A 21,522-nucleotide genomic window follows, 5' to 3' on the forward strand; every position below is an offset into this window, starting at 1 on the left:
TAAAGATCTGGTCCAGACAACCTCTAAGAGGCCTAAACCCACACTGATTTTCATCCAATTGGTCCTCACTAATACTCGCACTTTCCTTCCGACAATACCTGAGAAGATTTTACCCACAACGCTGATTAAAGAGATACCTCTATAGTTGTTACAATCTTTTCTGTTTCCATGTTTAAAGATTGGTGTGATTACTGCTTTTGTCCAGTCTGATGGAACCTGTCCCGACTCCCAGGCCATTTAAATTGTCCTGTGTAGCCATTTAAGACCTGACATTCCACCGTATTTGATGAGTTCCGACTTAATTTCATCCACCACAGCTGCTTTATTGCACTGCAATCTATTGACCATTTTCGCCACTTCCTCAAATGTGATCCTATTTCCATCATCATTCCTATCCCATTCTACCTCGAAATCTGAAACATTACTGATCGTATTTTCACCTACACTGAGCAACTCTTCAAAATATTCCCTCCGTCTGCCCAAGGCATCCAGAGGATTCACCAGCAGTTTTCCTGACCTGTCCAAAATACTTGTCATTTCCTTCTTACCTCCCTTTCGAAGACTGCTAATTACACTGCAGAATGGTTTTCCAGCAGCTTGACCCATAGTCTCCAACCTGTTTCCAAAGTCTTCCCAAGATTTCTTCTTGGATGCTGCAATTATCTGTTTGGCTTTGTTTCTTTCTTCAACATAACTTTCTCTGTCTACCTGGGTTCTAGTATGTAGCCATTTTTGATACGCCTTCTTTTTCCTTTTACAGACTGCCTTGGCTGTGTCATTCCACCAAGCTGTTTGCGTCATCCTACTTTTACACACTACTGTTACAAGACATTCTTTAGCCACTTCTAGTACTGTGTCCCTGTACCTTGTCCATTCCTTTTCCAATGACTGTAATTGACTACATTCAACTAACTGGTACCTTTCTGAGATCGCTGTTATGTACTTGTGCCTGATTTCCTTATCCTGAAGTTTCTCCACTCTTATCCTCTTACATATGGACCTGACCACCTGCACTTTCGGCCTCACAATCCCAATTTCACTGCAGATTAAATAATGATCAGTGTCATCAAAGAATCCCTTGAATGCACGTGTGTCCCTCACAGTCTTCCTGAATTCTTGATCTGTTATTATATAGTCAATGACAGATCTGGTTCCCCTGCCTTCCCAAGTATACCGGTGAATGTTTTTATGTTTAAAAAACGAGTTTGTGATTACTAAGCCCATACTGGCACAGAAATCCAAGAGTTGTTTCCCGTTCCTGTTGGCCTCCATATCCTCTCCAAATTTACCCTTAACCTTTTCATACCCTTCTGTTCGATTTCCAATCCTGGCGTTAAAATCACCCACGAGCAGAACACTGTCCTTGTCCTTTACTCTAACAACTACATCACTGAGTGCCACATAAAAACTATCCATCTTATCTTGATCTGTCCCTTCACAATGCGAATATACTGACACAATCCTAATTTTCTTGCTAGACACTGTCAAATCTATCCACATCAGTCGTTCGTTTACATACCTTATTGCAACTACGCTGGGTTCCATTTCTTTCCTGATGTAAAGCCCTACACCCCATTGTGCTATTCCTGCTTTGACTCCTGACAGGTAGACCTTGTATTCTCCCACTTCCTCTTCTTTCTCACCCCTTACCCGAATGTCACTAACAGCTAAAACGTCCAGCCCCATCTTACTTGCAGCCTCTGCCAGCTCTACCTTCTTCCCAGAGTAGCCCCCATTGATATTAATAGCTCCCCATCTCATTACCATTTGTTTTCCAAGTCGTATCTTAGGAGTCCCTGGTTTGTCAGTTACCGGTGGGACTCCGTCAGCTCCAAAGGTCCGAGGCATTTTGCTCTGATTGTTGCCAGCATCATATTTAAAGTACCAGGGAAGCAGGTTGCTAGCCTTACTTGCCCCGAGTCCCATTGGGTTTTACCCCTAACGGCTGAGGGACTAACCGGTGGATTTGGTAGTCTTTGCCGTATGAGCACAAAGGTGACCACGACTCAGAATATCTCCGAGATGCCCAGCCTTATTCCAAAGTAACTGGTGTCCCGACTGTCGGGACCACTTCCTTGGCCACTCATACGTTGCCCGTGGTTCATGAACTAGGACATGACTACAGGAATCCACACCATGAACCACATTAAATTTCATATGACATTAATTTACAGACAGTATAAGTACATGATTAAATTCCATATGACGTCCAAAATTCCACCGTTTGGCGATAACCAGATCGTCCATCGGGAGGCTGGGAGGTTTCTACAGTTGAGCAGATGTTGATGATGTTCCTGTTAGCCACATTTGCGTAGATCATCTCCTGGGGAGAAATCCAATTTCTTCAAATTGACCTTGGATCGGGATACACCAGTTCTCAGCCTGTTGAGGACCTTCCATGTTTTATATGGGAGGTGACATCCTTCAGCAAGCTCCTCTTTAGGGTTGTTCCAGTACCTCTCTGATGGTGAGTTACGCCAAAGCTGTATTCGACGCTTTGCAGGTGACGTTAAAAGTGGTTCTGTTGACGGTAGGGTTAGAGCTGGGCGCAGACCCCCGAAGCCATGGACCCAAGCCGCCAACAAGGCACTGGGCACGCTCGTAGTTGTGTGAGCTGTCTTTACATGGAATGGAGTGGGTCTTCTGGTTCAACTGAACTGACCATGACTTGGAATTATTATGTTCAGATACTTGGAGATCATTTGCAGCCATTCAATGATGGAATTTTTATGGGTGACAGTGCAGTATGTCATCGGGCCATAGTTGTTCGCGATTGGTTTAGAGAACATTCTGGACAATTCGAGAGAATGATTTGGCCACCGAGATCGCCCGACATAAATCCCATCGAGCGTTTATGTGACTTAATCGAGAGGTCAGTTCGTGCACAAAATCCTGCGTCGACAACACTTTCGCAATTATGGACGGCTATCGAGGCAGCACGGTTCAATATTTCCGCATGGGACTTCCAACGAGTTGAACCCGTGCCGTGTCAAGTTGTTGCACTACGCTGGCCAAAAGTAGGTCCGACACGATACTGGGAGGCAACCCACGACTTCTGTCTCCTCACCGTACACTAATTATAGAAAATAACACTGTAAACACTCCCCTGCCGTGCCCTGCGCCAGTGACTACGAGGAGTGTGGCTGTCGGCAGACGTGTCGGGGGCGTCGCTGCTGCGCGCGCGCAGCCCCTCGCTGCGGACCGTGCTGGGCCTGCGGCTGAGCGGCGCCGTGGCGCGCGCCGCCCTCACCTCGCCGTCGCGACGCCTGGCGCTGGCCCGCGACGCCGCGCGCCGCCTCTACGCGCACCACCTGGACGGCATCGAGCTCTCCGTGGACGACGACGAGGCCGCCTCCGCCGCCGACGCCGCACCGGCCGCTACCGCGCGCCAGGGGCTGGTCGCCCTGCTCAAGGTAAAGCCTCGCCGTAATACACTACTGGCCGTTAAAATTGCTACACATGATAAACGGGTATTCATTGGACAAATACATTATACTAGAACTGACATGTCATTACATTTTCACGCAATTAGGGTGCATAGATCCTGAGAAATCAGTACCCGGAACAACCACCTCTGGTCGTAATAACGGCCTTGATACGCCTGGGCATTGAGTCAAACAGTGCTTGGGTGGCGTGTACAGCTACAGCTGTTCCTACAAGTGGTTGTTGTCATGCAAACGTCCCCATCTGTTGACTCAGGGATCGAGACGTGGTTGCACGATCCGTTACAGACATGTGGATAAGATGCCTGTCATCTCGACTGCTAGTGATACGAGGCCGTTAGGATCCAGCACTTCGTTCCGTATTACCCTCCTGAACTCACCGGTTCCATATTCTGCTAACAGTCATTGGATCTCGACCAACGTGAGCAGCAATTTCACGATACGATAAACCGCAAACGAGATAGGCTACAATCCGTCCTTTATCAAAGTCGGAAACGTCATGGTACGCATTTCTCCTCCTTACACGAGGCATCACAACAATGTTTCACCAGGCAACGCCGGTCAACTGCTGTTTGTGTATGAGAAATCGGTTGCAAACTTTCCTCATGTCAGCACGTTGTAGGTGTCGCCACCGGTGCCAACCTTGTGTGAAAGCTCTGAAAAGCTAATCATTTGCATCTCACAGCATCTTCTTCTTGTCGGTTAAATTTCGCGTCTGTATTACGTCATATTCGTGGTGTAGCAATTTTAATGGCCAGTAGTGTAGTAACTGCGTATGGCTAGATGGCCGGTCAAGTCTTTCAATAGGACGCCACCGCGGAATTTTGTGTGTGTTTAACCAAGCCCAGTTTTCAGAATGGGAAAAGGGAATGTGTAAACTGGTCCTCTCTAGAGTCCCATCTTCTTCTGAGGGGAGAGACTTTAAGTTACGCGTCATGGAGGATATCAATGCTCCTCTCTAATGTTACACTTAGCGAAATTCGCTCTATGTAGCTACCTAACTACTTCTCCAACCGAGCATCTGTTATGCGGAGGAAGCTGCAACGAGAAAACTCGCCCCCAGTGCAGTGTTCTATACCTTACATCCCATCCATCATGGTGCATTGTTCAACCACGGAACGATAACTATGACACTCAGCAATAAGAGGGGAACAGCTTACAAAGACATCTAAGCTGCTTCCTGTCATCACAGATGCCCATTGGATAAGGTGGAACACGGCATCTGGAATGCTTTAGTAATGATTATCACTTCTAAGTACTAATATTTTGAAGAATCAGCCTCAGTTGCGCAAATTTTCTGGTCTTTACCAGGTTTCGGTTGGTTGGGTTGGGTTGTTTGTGGGAAGAGACCAGACTGCGAGGTCATCGGTCTCGTCGGATCAGGGAAGGACGGGGAAGGAAGTCGGCCGTGCCCTTTCAGAGGAACCATCCCGGCATTTGCCTGGAGCGATTTAGGGAAATCACGGAAAACCTAAATCAGGATGGCCGGACGTGGGATTGAACCGTCGTCCAGGTTTCGCCTAAATTAATCTAGCCTTCTTCAGAAGCATAAAATTACTATAACGTGCCAGAGTAAGGGACAGTCAACATTAAAATTAAAACCTATAGTACCGTGATACCATGTCGAATTATAACTACCGTACTTGACTGGAGTGCAGCTCAGCATCTCTTCACCACGCGGTCTGTTGGCAGCGGCAACTACGTTCGACGACCATATCCATTGGGACAGTGCTGCGAAATTTGGAGTTAATGGACCATGGCAGCAGACGCGTGACGCAAGTGGCTTTGTTAACAGCACGACATCGCTTAGTCAGCGGGTGGATATTGTTCTGGTTGATGTTCAGTTGGACGTAGTTGCCGCTGCCAACCGACCGCAGGGTGAAGAGATGCCGAGCTGGAGTTCAGTCAAGTACGGTAGTTTTAATTCGACATGGTAGCACGGTACTATAGGTTTTAATTTTAATGTTGACTGTGCCTTACTCTGGCATGTTATAGTAATTTTATGCTTCTGAAGTAGGCTAGATTAATTTAGCCGAAACCTGATAAAGACCAGAAAATTTGCGCAACTGAGGCCGATTCTTCAAAATATTAGTCTATCACCGTTGCTGACGGGGCTGCAATATGCTAAGTATTCTTAGTCTTCTAAATACCTTGATGGTGCAGTGTGTTAGAAATTACTACCTTTCACTCATAGCGTTGACTACTCATTATTGGCAGGTGATATAGTGTAGAGATGCTTCATAGACGGATTTTTCCCAAGCAGAAGAGAATGTATAAAATAACGTGACTTTCCCTGAAATAAACACGTTATTTAGAAAGCTTCTTGTCTTGTTTACCTGTAAAACATTGACACTGTATTTCTTTTCCAATTGCATCAATATATATCTGAAAGTGTTTAGAGTCATCACGGATGCGACGTAATCTCCTTGTGAACATACATTGAATACACGATTTTGAGTGATGCACAGCGCATGCCTGTCTCTGTTGTTGGAGTCCTACCCACTAATCTAAGCTACCACATTGTAGCTATACGTGCAGAGACAGGAAGACACTAAAAAGGACTCTTATCTTTAGTATAAAATCGTTTTAACTGCCGAAACGAAACATTCCTGGTGGAGCTGCACTGTCAACATTCTATAAACCATGTAAAAAGTAACAAGAGCCATTAGTGGTGTAAGAACCACATAACCTGAATCATCGACCAACGGAAATATGTAGTGTCGCACCTTTTCCTAAATAGTACGATCTTACGCAATCTCACAAAGATTGCTAGTAGCAGATTTAACTTTTTGCCCGAGTTAAATAATTTTTCCACCAACCGTCACATTTAAACATGTTACCTTGTTGCTGCATCTGCACATTTCTAGGGTAACAGTCTGCTGCCGTCCAGAAGTTTATGTCTGTATCCGACGTAAATGGATGATATAAACCTCTAATCAAACTTGTGTATTGCGTTAATACGGCTGTGTGTACTTGGAAGTTTTAAGGCAAGGAAAAACGTGCAATGTAAAAAATTCTAAAAGTACAAAGGAAAGAAATGAAGGCAGTTACTGCAAAGTAGAAGGTGCTAATGTGCTTCCATTAGCCTGAGAAAATAATTCCATGTTAAATGTCGTAGAATACGATAAATGTTAAGGCTACTCCAGACTTTCACAATTTGCTTTCACTGTGCAGGCTCTCCGCACTACCCTGGACTCTCACGGACGTGAGAAGCGGGACTACCTGGTGTCCGAGCAAGTGTTCGACGACTTCACCACGCAGGAATACGAGCCCACATGGTGAGTGCGGCAGCTTGCAGCGCACACTTTCATTCTCTGCGTTATGCGTCCTCTTCTAATCATGTACTAACGCCATTTCACGTTGAAAAAGACTTTCCATCTCACAACCTTTTCCTTAATATCTAAATTTTTGTGCCACTCAATCGCTACACACCACACATCCACAAATAGAGAGATCTGCCTTGGTTGCTTGAAACTCGTGGTAGTTTTAATCACCGAGGATAAGTTGCAGGAGGTGAATCCTAAGAGAAAACAAACAAGCGTTCATAAATGGGACATTTCCATGCTGGAGTCAATTTATTCATTTCATTGGGGGATCCAAGTTGTACAGCTATAGGCATTCCATTTTGCCCGACCTTGAACTCTGTCAATGTCACGTGCAGTCATTTTCTTGAATGCCTGACATCATCAATGACCATGATACATGCATGAATGATATCATCAGTGACCTTGAACACATGACATCATCAACATGAGGGGTTAGAAATTTAAAAATTTAAGATGGCATATAGAAGAAATTTAAAAATTGAAGACATTGGATGGTGACAATTCTAAAAAAGAAAGATAATTTAAACAGTGCAAGATGTTGTTGACTGGAAATATTTTCAGCGAATCATAGTTCATGATAAAACTGGTGCGAAACTTTTACAATAAATGTTCCACTGCGTATTTCATCTCTCTCTGTTTTATTACTTAATGTTTATGTCAAATACTGTACTGTCTCATAAGGAAGTTTAATCTCTGCCCTTGTAATACGTTTCAGAGGGAATGTGAAAGGAAAAACTGAAACAAAAATACTCTAGATGCAAAATTTATTATAAAAAAATATTACATTTAAAAGAAAGTTGTAGACGTACTTGGTTGGCTGTGCACATTTATATACATTCTTGTTACGGCAAGGAATATACAGAGTTTAAATTGTATTTTTTTTTTCATCCAGTGTTTTAAATTTTTAACACACGCACAATACAAAAATTCTCTTAATATAGAAACGAAAACATTCCTGAGAAAGTTAGATAAACACTCATTAACATGTGTCACACATACATGCAAATCCACAAACACCTGCACTGCCTGATCCCAGTGATGTCTCAGGTAGGCTACGGTCAGCTCCAACACAGTTCAGCCGGCCGGTGTGGCCGTTGCGGTTCTAGGCGCTTCAGTCTGGAACCGCGTGACCGCTACGGTCGCAGGTTCGAATCCTGCCTCGGGCATGGATATCTGTGATGTCCTTAGGTTGGTTAGGTTTAAGTAGTTCTAAGTTCTAGGGGACTGATAACCACAGATGTTAAGTCCCATAGTGCTCAGAGCCATTTTAACACAGTTCACGTTTACTATGCTTACGTAGGCTTCTAAATGAGTTTTTCTCTAAACGTATTTCCTTATACAGCTTTTGAATGATCATGAAACAAATATCGATTCTGGAAGTACGAGTTTGGCTGGCGGATTTGAGCCACTATAGATTTTCGCTCCATGCAAACCTTCTACCGCATATGTGTCGTCATACGGGTGTCAGTACCCTACTTGCTTTTAAAATGCTTGTTAATGTGAACGTAGTTATTACGTGTGGGGCGAAGGAAAAGTGGTATTCCAAGTATTTCACTGACCATGATGTTATTTATATTTATTATATAAATGCTGACATATTTTGTGTATTAGCAAACCCGAACTGATTGGTGAAGACCTCTTTTTATTATTCTGTGTAGCTGACTAATTTGTAAGCTGCTAAATCATTATTTTCCTTTAGTCGTAGAGGCTATCGTACACAGTAAATTCCAAAGTTTCAAAACATTCCAGACCTTCGAAACGTTGGTGTACAATACTGTTCTGTAACGCGCGTGATATGGCTGAATGTATAAATGAATTAAATGATGTGTATAATTTTTCTAAAAATCTCTTCTTGAGCAATCTCGTCATCCTTGTCCTGCTCTTAATAATATCAGCAGAAAATCATAATATCCGTTATTTAAACAATATGCAAAGTTATTAATATTCTCTCTTCACCGTCCATATGAATACGGAACATCTGCTATGCATACAATTTATGCTCGCAAAATCGTTATTTTGCCGCATTACCAAACTCAATTTACTACTAACGTGTAAACACGAAATCGAAAATCGATTCTCGAATCTGGTTCAAATGGCTCTGAGGACTATGGGACTTAACTTCTAAGGTCATCAGTCCCCTAGAACTTACAACTACTTAAACCTAATTAACCTAAGGACATCACACGCATCCATGCCCGAGGCAGGATTCGAACCTGCGACCGTAGCGGTAGCGCAGTTCGAGACTGTAGCATCTAGAAACGCTCGGCCACCACGGCCGGCATTCTCGAATCTGATTGTCGTCTCGTGCAAGCTGCGACGCTTGTAAACGTAGGGAATGAGACGTGAATGAGTTGTGCGCAACATCTTATCATACAAAGGCTGCACCTATTTTAAAGTATGTGTGTGTGTGTTTGAATGAGACAGGCACTTTTAGTCCTATTAAATTTTATCTTTCAGATATTGCAGCAGCTGATGATAGCGTTTGGATGTTCCTGTAGTCAACTTGTTATGAAATTGGATTTGGGACTGGTCAGGCAGTGGAATGTTTGCTTCATTAGCACAAAAACATTCAGCGCCAATAGCTAACAGCAAGTAATATGTGATCCATTACACAGTCACTGATCAGACTGTCACAACACCAAGATACATCGAACTCAATTATCTTTCCTGCAGTTCCAGCAGCTAATAAAGGACAATGGCGAAATTATTGAATTACTGATAAAGCTACAGTGGGAAGCCTTGGGAAACATTCCAGTCAATATCTAATTTACCAAGTCACGATGGTAAATACGTATAAACTGCATTACCGTTCCCAATGACCACGACATAGACGGGACGTTAGACCCAAATATTCCTTAGACTGAATGCTAAGTAAAATTCAGACACAGATTGTTCCCCCCCTACAGGTCAGAGACACAGAGCAAGAGAAACTGACGTACAGAAACAGAACTTCGAACTGTTGACTGCTTTCACTCTGCACCCGAAAAGCTATTGCAAACTACAGTTGATGAAAGAGAAGCGCTTTCCGTCAATGTTGCGCTGCTATACAATCCAACTTAACGTGCAGAACGATGTTTTGGTTCCATTCCATTCGCCCGCCGTCCTGTAAAGGAAATGAATACTGGTGGCGTGAGCAGGCCACGGCACACTTTGGTGTCACCGATCTCGAGCAGGTAGCATTCACCACGGGCCCGCCGCTCTGCCCTTGACAGCGGGGTTGTGGAACAGCACAGACGTGCCGATCCTTTCGATAGCGGGCCCTTGCCTAACCTAATCCGGCCCCATTCAGAGTGGCGCTCCGGCGCCATTTGTCAAGTGGGCGCTTTGAATGCTGCGCGACAAGCAATCGTACTGCGACCTGGTTTACCTGCATTTGAGTGCAGTCACACTCTCTCTATACACAAGCCAATTGCCACGATTTTTCACTCTTCTCTACCAACAGAAAACTTCATCTGAGAAATGAGAAAGGAGAAAAAAGAAAGAAGATTCAACCGCTATTAACGCTGCGTTAATCATATGGGCCATATGTAGTGGTTAGCCTATAAAAGTAGGAAATGATAGAGTGATGGTCATATAATATAGAACCTTTGGCCTTTACTAGTCAGTTTTGTCATTCTACTGTCTTTCAGATAAGATGTTCAAATGGCTCTGAGCACTATGCGACTTAACTTCTGAGGTCATCAGTCGCCTAGAACGTAGAACTAATTAAACCTAACTAACCTAAGGACATCACACACATCCATGCCCGAGGCAGGATTCGAACCTGCGACCGTAGCGGTCGCTCGGCTCCGGACTGTAGCGCCTAGAACCGCACGGCCACTCCGGCCGGCTTCAGATAAGATGTTTCTCTCTCTATAAATTGTGCCCACTCGTTTGAACATCTCACTTAAATGAACATTCCGCCACCAGAATAGTCATATGAATGCAGCCAGTTAAGTACAGAATGTTGCGTCCATCCCTAAAGCTCTGAACGATTCTAGCACCCTAAATAAAATTAATAGAAATTTGATTTAAATTTATTTTTACACAGTTGATTTGCGTACATCAGCTACATAATCTAAATAAATAATGTTCTTAACTCCCAGGAAAATAACTGCATAAACCATGTGCATAACTCTGCGGAGAGAGTAACGTTTCTTACGTTTGCTTATCTATTAGAGAACTGAATAGCACTCCCAACTTGAGAAGACTGTTAATGACATATCTACTACAGCAACAATAAGGATTACTATCACCCCTGTAAGCGCTCGTTGTCCTTGTACATCGCTCTTTCCAATCCGATATTCCACTTTTTCTTAGTATTCTTATGTGGTCCAGTCTCCTTAAATTTCCTTTCCCCAGAACTCGCTATATCAGAAAGCATCTATCTTGTAAACCTATAAATTCTTTCTAGATCTGTCACTCTCACAATTGTTATTGTTGTATGTATTATATTCATTATTATTACGACTACCATTATTATTATTATTATTATTTATTATCATCGCTATCAGTGGCAGCAACTGCAGTGGTACAGGTACCGCCAACATTATCTTTATTACTATATAGTCAGTACTATTTACGCACATTGTCTCTTCAGGCACCCACATCATTTTAATACTATTTGTCATATTAAAATTAATATTTCTTAAAAAACTTTGAGGTAAAAAAGGTACTGTATGTGTGAAATCCTGATCCGATGTATGAGAGGACCTGATGGCCCCAATCAGATCAGGTCAAATAAATAAATAAAATGTTTACATAAATAAATATTCCTTTCGTTCATTATTTTTCAAGTTAGAGAGGCAAACACCCTGCATATGTACACTGACGGGTGGAGACAACCAGTGACATATAGCGGTACTGTTGTAGTGGTTACTGTTGATGTATTCAGTCCAAAGACTGGTCTGATGCTGCTCTCCAGGCAGTCTGTCTTATAGAAGCCTCTCCACCTCTGTAAAGCTACAGCAACCCACACCCATCTGACCCTGTTCACTGAAATCAAGCCTTGATCCCCCTCCACAAGCTTTACCCACCCAAACTACACACCATTACCAAATTGAAGATTCCTTGATGCCTGAATATGTGACCTATAATTGATCTCTCCTTTTTGTCAAGTTCTGCCATACATTTGTTTCCTCATCAGTTCCATTTAGTAACTCTTCATTATTTATCTTATCTACCAATATAGTCTTTTGGCATTTTTCTGTGAACTCGCATTTCAAAAGCTGTTATTCTCTTCTTGTCTGGAATACTCATCGTTCAAGTTCCCTTCTGAACAATATTCCAGACAAATACCGTCAGAAAAGACTTCCAAACACATAAATTTACATCCGATGTTAAAAAGCTTTCTCTTTTTCTTAAACGATTTTGTTACTATTATCAGTCTGTTTCTATATGCTCTCTACTTCGGCCATCGTCAATTATTTTGCTGCCCAAACTTCAAAATTCATGTAATTCTTCTAATGTCTCAATTTCAAATCTAATCGTCTCAGCCTCGCCTGATTTATTGCGACTACATTCCATTATCCTTGATTTACGTTTCTGGCTATTCAATTACAAACTCTTTTCTGCCATCTCTCACATAACTACAATGTCACTGACAAATATCAATTGCTTTTTGTTTCTTCTCTATGAACTTTAATTCTGTTTTCAAACTTTTTATTGGTCTCCTTCACCACTTCTTTAGTTCGTACATTAAATACCGTCTGGGATAGGTTACAACATTGTCTCAATCATTTCTCAACTACTGCTTCGCTTTCAAGTCCTTCGACATTAACTGTTGTCTAGTTTCTGTACAAACCTGCGCTCCATATATTCTATAGCTACTACCTTCAGGCTGTTCTATTCAAGTTATCATTTCATTATTAATGCGTACTGCTGTGCGTTTAGTTTCTGTGTAGCGTTCCATGAACGTTTGAACTTTCAGTGAGGCACGACAAAGAAAGTTCTGCGAAATTCACATTTGCATTGTACACATGCACCTCTCTTATCAACTTTAGAAATGCCGATTAATGACTAGGGACGTTTTCTGTTTGCGTTATTTGACCATTCATAGTTTTCAGAAAATGTAATCAACAATCTCGTGTTGCAATGTAGTAAAAAGTGCCCTACAAGGTGCATAAATCAGAAGTCCGCGTGATTGTTCCGTTAGGGAGAAAGGAGAGTTAGGATTTAACGTGAGGATCAAGACAAACTGATAAATGCAAGCAGATTATGTTATTTTTGTGTTGTAGTTCTGGTCTTCAGTCCTGAGACTGGTTTGATGCAGCTCCCCATGCTACTCTATCCTGTGCAAGCTTTTTCATCTCCCAGTACCTACTGCAACCTACATCCTTCTGAATCTGCTTAGTGTATTCATCTCTTGGTCTCCCTCTACGATTTTTACCCTCCACGCTGCCCTCCAATACTAAATTGGTGATCCCTTGATGCCTCAGAACATGTCCTACCAACCGATCCCTTCTTCTCGTCAAGTTGTGCCACAAACTTCTCTTCTCCCCAATCCTATTCAATACTTCCTCATTAGTTATGTGATCTACCCATCTAATTTTCAGCATTCTTCGGTAGCACCACATTTAGAAAGCTCCTATTCTCTTCTTGTCCAAACTATTTATCGTCCATGTTTCACTTCCATACATGGCTACACTCCATACAAATACTTTCAGAAATGACTTCCTGACACTTAAATCTATACTCGATGTTAACAAATTTCTCTTCTTCAGAAACGCTTTCCTTGCCATTGCCAGTCTACATTTTATATCCTCTCTACTTCGACCATCATCAGTTATTTTGCTCCCCAAATAGCAAAACTCCTTTACTACTTTAAGTGTCTCATTTCCTAATCTAATACCCTCAACATCACCCGACTTAATTCGACTACATTCCATTATCCTCGTTTTGCTTTTGTTGATGTTCATCTTATATCCTCCTTTCAAGACACTGTCCATTCCGTTCAACTGCTCTTCCAAGTCCTTTGCTGTCTCTAACAGAATTACAATGTCATCGGCGAACCTCAAAGTTTTTACTTCTTCTCCATGAATTTTAATACCTACTCCGAATTTTTCTTTTGTTTCCTTTACTGCTTGCTCAGTATACAGATTGAACAACATCGGGGAGAGGCTACAACCCTGTCTTACTCCCTTCCCAACCACTGCTTCCTTTTCATGTCCCTCGACTCTTATAACTGCCATCTGGTTTCTGTACAAATTGTAAATAGCCTTTCGCTCCCTGTATTTTACCCCTGCCACCTTTAGAATTTGAAAGAGAGTATTCCAGTCAACGTTGTCAAAAGCTTTCTCTAAGTCTACAAATGCTAGAAACGTAGGTTTTCCTTTCCTTAATCTTTCTTCTAAGATAAGTCGTAAGGTCAGTATTGCCTCACGTGTTCCAGTATTTCCACGGAATCCAAACTGATCTTCCCCGAGGTCGCCTTCTACTAGTTTTTCCATTCGTCTGTAAAGAATTCGTGTTAGTATTTTGCAGCTGTGGCTTATTAAACTGATTGTTCGGTAATTCTCACATCGGTCAACACCTGCTTTCTTTGGGATTGGAATTATTATATTCTTCTTGAAGTCTGAGGGTATTTCGCCTGTTTCATACATCTTGCTCACCAGATGGTAGAGTTTTGTCAGGACTGGCTCTCCCAAGGCCGTCAGTAGTTCCAATGAAATGTTGTCTACTTCGGGGGCCTTGTTTCGACTCAGGTCTTTCAGTGCTCTGTCAAACTCTTCACGCAGTGTCGTATCTCCCATTTCATCTTCATCTACATCCTGTTCCATTTCCATAATATTGTCCTCAAGTACATCGCCCTTGTATAGACCCTCTATATACTCCTTCCACCTTTCTGCTTTCCCTTCTTTGCTTAGAACTGGGTTTCCATCTGAACTCTTGATGTTCATACAAGTGGTTCTCTTATCTCCAAAGGTTTCTTTAATTTTCCTGCAGGCAGTATCTATCTTACCCCTAGTGAGATAAGCCTCTACATCCTTACATTTGTCCTCTAGCCATCCCTGCTTAGCCATTTTGCACTTCCTGTCGATCTCATTTTTGAGACGTTTGTATTCCTTTTTGCCTGCTTCATTTACTGCATTTTTATATTTTCTCCTTTCATCAATTAAATTCAATATTTCTTCTGTTACCCAAGGATTTCTACTAGCCCTCGTCTTTTTACCTACGTGATCCTCTGCTGCCTTCGCTACTTCATCCCTCAAAGCTACCCATTCTTCTTCTACTGTAGTTCTTTCCCCCATTCCTGTCAATTGTTCCCTTATGCTCTCCCTGAAACTCTGTACAACCTCTGGTTCTTTCAGTTTATCCAGATCCCATCTCCTTAAATTCCCACTTTTTTGCAGTTTCTTCAGTTTTAATCTACAGGCCATAACCAATAGATTGTGGTCAGAGTCCACATCTGCCCCTGGAAATGTCTTACAATTTAAAACCTGGTTCCTAAATCTCTGTCTTACCATTATATAATCTATCTGATACCTTTTAGTATCTCCAGGATTCTTCCATGTATACAACCTTCTTTCATGATTCTTAAACCAAGTGTAATGTCACTTAATAATGTACAGGATGACGAAATTAACAAATTGCTAATGAAACAAAGTGTGTATTTCATATAAAAAACAAGAAAAGGAAAATGTTTTCATTCTAGGGCTAGATGTAATGTCGATGTGGAGTTCGTTAGAGAAGGAATGCTAGTTCAGTTAGGGAATATCGCGAAAGAAACAATCCTGCAATCGACTTCAAATGATCTAGGAAAACCATGGAAAACCTAACTCAGGAAAGCAGCACGCGAATTTGAACCTCATTCACCACGAACTTGAATTCAAATATCTCAGAAAAATGGAAAGGTGAGCTCCTCTGGAAAGCTGAAACATACTATCAGTCAATCACGTCGGTAAAGATTCATAAGCGACTCGTATTCACTGTCTTAAACACCCCAGGATTCGAATCTGATAAATACTTTCAAGATATCGTTACGAACAACAGACATTAACTTTATTGACTGAAGATCGCATGTACCATAGAATTACACTGCTTAGAATGCCACGATTTGGAGGTACAGCAACATGAAAATAAATGTCAAGCAGAAAACGCAGGTGTCACGTCGAGCGTCTCTGAGGGCCTTGGTACGTTGCTTGTATCTGTAGGTGTTAACGTACAACGTCCGCAGTATTTCAGTGAACAGCTGCACTCAGCAAGATCGATGTACTAACTTCCTTTCACCGTTTGTTTTAGGGTCGGCTGTAAGTTTTTCGCCCTCTACACTGAGACCACAAATCAAGGGAAAAGAATCTAAAACGCAGCAATAGCTCTGAGAAACGTAAAATGTTTGTACAGAAAAGTCGAAATCGTCGCTACCATTTAGTGCTTCGCAAAACTGCGACAAGTGTTGCTGTAAGAGACAACGCACCTGGGTCAAGGCATCGTTTACCAGACGAACTGCGATGAAGGGTTGTTGTAAAATTAGTCATAAGAAACTCACTCATTTGTTACTACAAAACAGTCCTCAGCATAAGTCCGACAGAAAAAAAATCTGTGTCTGCCTGCAGATTTTGTAAGTAGACAGAAAATCGGAAAGCCCTGACTTAGCCGCCAATGAGGCCCCGTGTGGTTTAATCCTCAGCAACTCTGCTGTCAAAAATAACAAGAGCACACATCATCTAAGGACTGCACCAGCAGCTCTCAGGACAACTGATGAAGTACAAAAATGGTTCAAATGGCTCTGAGCACTATGCGACTTAACTTCTGAGGTCATCAGTCGCCTAGAACTTAGAACTAATTAAACCTAACTAACCTAAGGACATCATACACATCCATGCCCGCGGCAGGATTCGAACCTGCGACCGTAGCGGTCACGCGGTTCCAGACTGAAGCGCCTTTAACCGCACGGCCACACCGGCCGGCCTGATGAAGTACACATAGACCAAATAAGTGTCAGGCGATACGCCCAACTTCTAACAAGGGAACCTACCCATCGCACCCCCCTCAGATTTAGTTATAAGTTGGCACAGTCGATAGGCCTTGAAAAACTGAACACAGATCAATTGAGAAAACAGGAAGAAATTGTGTGAAACTGTGAAAAAATAAGCAAAATATACAAACTGAATAGTTCATGAGAAGATAAGCAACATCAAGGACACTAGGAACGGAGGAGCGCCGTGGTCTCGTGGTAGCGTGAGCAGCTGCGGAACGAAAGGTCCCTGGTCTTCCATCGAGTATAAAATTTAATTTTTTATTTTCAGTTTATGTGACAAACTCTTATGTTTTCATCACTTTTTTGGGAGTGATTATCAGATCCACAAGAAAACCTAAATCGGGCAAGGTAGAAGAATCTTTTTACCAATTCGCCAAGTGTACAAGCTAGGTGGGTCGACAACATATTCCTGCCATGTGACGCACACGCCGTCACCAGTGTCGTATAGAATATATCAGATGTGTTTTCCTGTGGAGGAATCGGTTGACCTATGACCTGGCGATCAAATGTTTTCGGTTCCCATTGGAGGCACGTCCTTTCGTCTACTAAACGCACGGTTTTGCGATGCGGTCGCAAAACATAGACAATAAACTTATACAGTGAACAGAGACGTCAATGAACGAACGGACAGATAACTATGCAAAAATAAAGAAAGTAAAATTCTTACTCGAGGGAAGATTTGAACCAAGGACCTGTCGTTCCGCAGCTGCTCACTTTACCACGGGACCACGGCGCTCCTGAGCTCACATTCTCCATGATGTTACCTATGTGGCCCATGGACTACTCAGTTTGTATATTTTGCTTATTTTTTTGCAGTTCCACACAACTTCTTCCTGTTTTCTCAATTGATCTGTGTTCATTTTATCAAGGCCTATCCACTGTGCCAATTTATAACTAAATCTGAGGTGGGTGCGATGGGGAGGTTCGCTTGTAAGTTACATGGTAGTTACACACACAATTCTCAGTTTAGAACAGTACACGCAAGTCTGTTTAGAGATGCTGACAACTGCATGTGTGGAAATGGAAAGTGAGCTGGGTGCCGAGTGGACGGACACGTTTCCAGGTCTCGTAACTGGAGAAGGTGGCTCATTAGCATGTGTCGGTGAGATAAGCCGGCTGCCTCGCATGGGCCCCTTCGACTGGCAGGGCTCGGCAACTGCTGCCGGCTGTTCACCTACGAGGAACGTTCTTAAGGTTCTCGGCCTCACACAGAGATGGCTTGAATATGACCAGAATATTGGGTTGGTGCATCAGCTGGTAGCGTTTTTCCATAAGTTTAATAAACACAACAGATACACATAACAGAGACTTGAGTCATCAATAATACTTTCTCTTTCACTATTGACAGCAGCGTGTCAGTGCTGGGATAACTTTTTGAATGTGCGATTGTAGAAATCACATTATTTTGAGGAGCACATTTTCATCTAGAAAGAAGGTTGTAACGTCTACGCTCTGGCGTACGTTAACTCTTTAAAGCCTGTACTATGGTAAGTTGACGGGCTTCACCTTGTAAGAAAGGATTTTAGTAAATATGTTGACCGAGCGTACCTGAATGGAGGCAAAATCAGACTTATACCCACTCAGTAACAACAATGATACGTCAAGCAAGTCTAAAGTGCAATTATACGTTAGGACGGGCAAGAAACATACACAGCAGATGCTACCAATTGTTAATAATACGGTCGCCAGCCTAATTAGGCATTAAGTGAGTTTTTTCCTTGTACAAGTGGATGTACGTACAAGCATAACAACACATAGTAATATTGCATTATATGATAAATTTTAGAACCAGAAAAATCTACTGAACTAATATTTTCCCTTTCTGTACTAATCTGGACAAGCTATAAATACACAACGTTACACTATAATGATTACTACAAACTGCGTTTTGTCTATTGATCCGACTGAAATCGGGCATAGGTTACCCTAGACATAGCACTTTTGAAATACACATACAATGTCAATTTTAAGAAGTGTAAAACACTGATAAATTTAGGTTTTATATTGACTTTACTTTGCTGGTCAAATAAGTTCAGTACACCTCAGAATTTAAATGAATAGAAAAGAAAAAGGGGGGGGGGAGGGGACCCTGAAACTGTTATGATCACTGTGTTGAAACTATTAACTATTGAAAGCATTAAGCACTCAAGATTTCCAATATAAGAATCATTACTCTTTTTGTCTTATTTCTTGCTTATTTAACTACCATTATTTTTGTCTCAAATTAATTATACTTCATTACTAAACCAATTTCAACATTATCTTCCAACTTTGTCAGACCTATGTTCTTTACTTGTATATTCATTAACAATAAAGCTATTTAAACATCATTCTAGCATAGATAGGTCTGCAGGTAATTCTCATTAACATAAACTTTAAATCTTCATTTCGGGACACTCGGATTGCACAACATGTGGAAAGGACCCTGTCTAGGTTAGTGATGAGGATAATTAAATGATAGGACAATTCTGGTAAAAGTTAAGTTGTTATTGAACAGTCAGGAACAAAATTAACACTGGTCCACACGAATACAATTCTAAAAATTCAACCTGTTCGTGTCGATGCGGCGGTTGGCGGGCGGCGAGATGGCGAGGCGCAGAGCACACATACAATCACAGCTATGGCTCTTGATGTGTCGGCACTTTACTTCTTCATAGCGTCGCAATCCTTTTCAATTCAGTGCCTATATAGCCATGCTGTATAGTCGTCGGAAACGGCACATCCGAGGCTCAATGAAATCACGTTTTCCAGGAGAGCCTCCTCGATCCAGAGCGTGTTTCTCAGACCGATGCCCAACTCCGACTACTACTACTACTGCTGCTGAGCCCGTTATATCGTGCCGCGCCCGTGTACATTTTCCCGCGCTCGCCTGCCATCCACCTTTTACCGCTCCCCTACAGACAGGGTATTCACCAAAGGTTTTGCATTCTACCTATCCTAATACATTGCCTACGTATGGACCAGGCGCACAATTACAATTTTAAACATGTTACAATAGATTCAACATGGGTTACACTTCAATTCTGTTATAGCATTGCTTGAAATTTGACATAAATATTAATATTCACATCGAAAGTTGCTTACAGTTTCTTTAACATAATGACACGAATAGAAAAAGAAATGAAATCAAAACATTGCTTACACTAATTTATCGAAAATCAGAAGAAAAAATTATTATATGTACAGTTGTTGTTGTTACAAGGTTCCTTGAATGTTGTTCGATAGAGACCAGTAAAGGTGAAAATCGAAGGGGGCAAGATCAGGTGAATCAGGTGGATGCGGAATGACTTCCCAACCCATCGTCTGTATAGCGTTTTTTGTCAGTCTAGCAGAATGTGGATGGGTGTTATCGTGGAGTAGCATCACTTCACGTATTCTTCCCTGTTCGTTGTTCTTGTATTGTGTCTGCTAGACGTCTCAGTTGTTGACAATAAATGTCAGCGGTGATGGCTACACTTCGGGGGAAGCAATTCGCAGTACAACACACCGTCACTGTCCCACCAGATGCGTAACATTATCTTTTGTTGATTCGCGCAGATCTCTGTACGGGTAGTTGCTGATTCGTTTGAGCTCAACCATTCCTCTCTTTTCGTTTTGTTGGCATAAAGAGACCACTTCTCGTCACCAGTAACGATACAGGATAGGAATGGTTGGTGCTGTTCACGATCGAATTGATGACGAACAAGCATATACGCACATATGGACACCCATTGATTTTTTTGTGATTTTGGCTTAGAGCATGCGTACGCATACACCCGATTTTTGAACCTTCCCCATTACATGCAAATCTCACACAAGGGTGGAATGACCGCAGTTCATCACACTTACCACTTCTCGAATACACTGACGTGGATCATTGTGGAGTCATGCGTTTAAACGATCTTCATCAAACCCCGAAGGTCTTTCTGAACGTGGAGAGTCACTAATGTAAAATGATCCCTCTTAAAACGAGAAAATGATTTTCTTTCGTGCTCTGTCTGGTGGCGTTATCCCCAAACACGGCGCTTGTGTTTCTGGCTGCAACCGCTGCTGTCGCCTTTCTATTGATTCCATACAGAAAACTCTGTCTGAAATGTTCCAATTTCTCCACTTGGCACTCCATTTTCTAGCGTGCACAGTTCCACTCACTATCTCCAAATAACAATACGTAAACTCAAATAGCAACAGTGAACTACAAATAGAAATGATAGCCGATAAATAAACCCATAGCAACCGGAATACCAAGATGCAAAACAAAAACGCTCCGAACTTAGCATCAACCTAATACTATGGCCTCTGCTCGACACGGCCCTCTCAACGGCGCCCTCTGCAACTTTGCAGACGTACGCTTAGTCGCTTGCTTATGTAGATCATGTCAACAATCAAGTTTGAAGGATTCCACGAAGAATGTATGAAAGTCAGATACAAGCTCTTATAAAACAATTCGTCTAGAAACATTTGGTCCCAAAGAACACAATGACATTAAATGATTCATCTACTTTCTCGAGCATTACGGACGTGCAGTAAACATAAAAATAGGTGTGCATTCGACCGCTCACGACGTCCAAACGATAATGTTAGAGAGGACTATGCAAAAATTTGTATATGTAGCGTACAGGACAGTTTACACGAAGTTTTGGGTATACCAATATTCCCGTTCGTTGGGTGCCTCCTTAGTTAATCGTTGACCAAAATTACCCTCGACTGATCATTGCCGAATAGTGTTTTCGTATGTTTCAACGCAGTTCGAATGAATTTCTTGGGCGTTCCACAACAATACATCTACATCTGCATCTACATGGATACTCTGCAAATC

The 21,522-nt window shown here is 42.1% G+C and overlaps 1 protein-coding gene across 1 annotated transcript in view; it reads left to right on the forward strand.

Annotated features, from left to right (window-relative positions):
• The window catches only part of LOC126235103 (uncharacterized), a gene marked incomplete at its 3' end in the record, with an annotated part of 217,158 nt that overhangs the window by 112,621 nt on the left and 83,015 nt on the right, over positions 1–21,522 (forward strand). The window contains exons 4-5 of the mRNA XM_049943837.1: positions 3,154–3,413; positions 6,618–6,721. Of these exons, the coding sequence (XP_049799794.1) occupies positions 3,154–3,413; positions 6,618–6,721 (364 nt within the window). The remainder of the gene's footprint in view (positions 1–3,153; positions 3,414–6,617; positions 6,722–21,522) is intronic.

The sequence above is a fragment of the Schistocerca nitens genome, chromosome 2 (genome assembly GCF_023898315.1).
Source record: "Schistocerca nitens isolate TAMUIC-IGC-003100 chromosome 2, iqSchNite1.1, whole genome shotgun sequence".
NCBI classification, from domain to species: Eukaryota; Metazoa; Arthropoda; class Insecta; order Orthoptera; family Acrididae; genus Schistocerca; species Schistocerca nitens.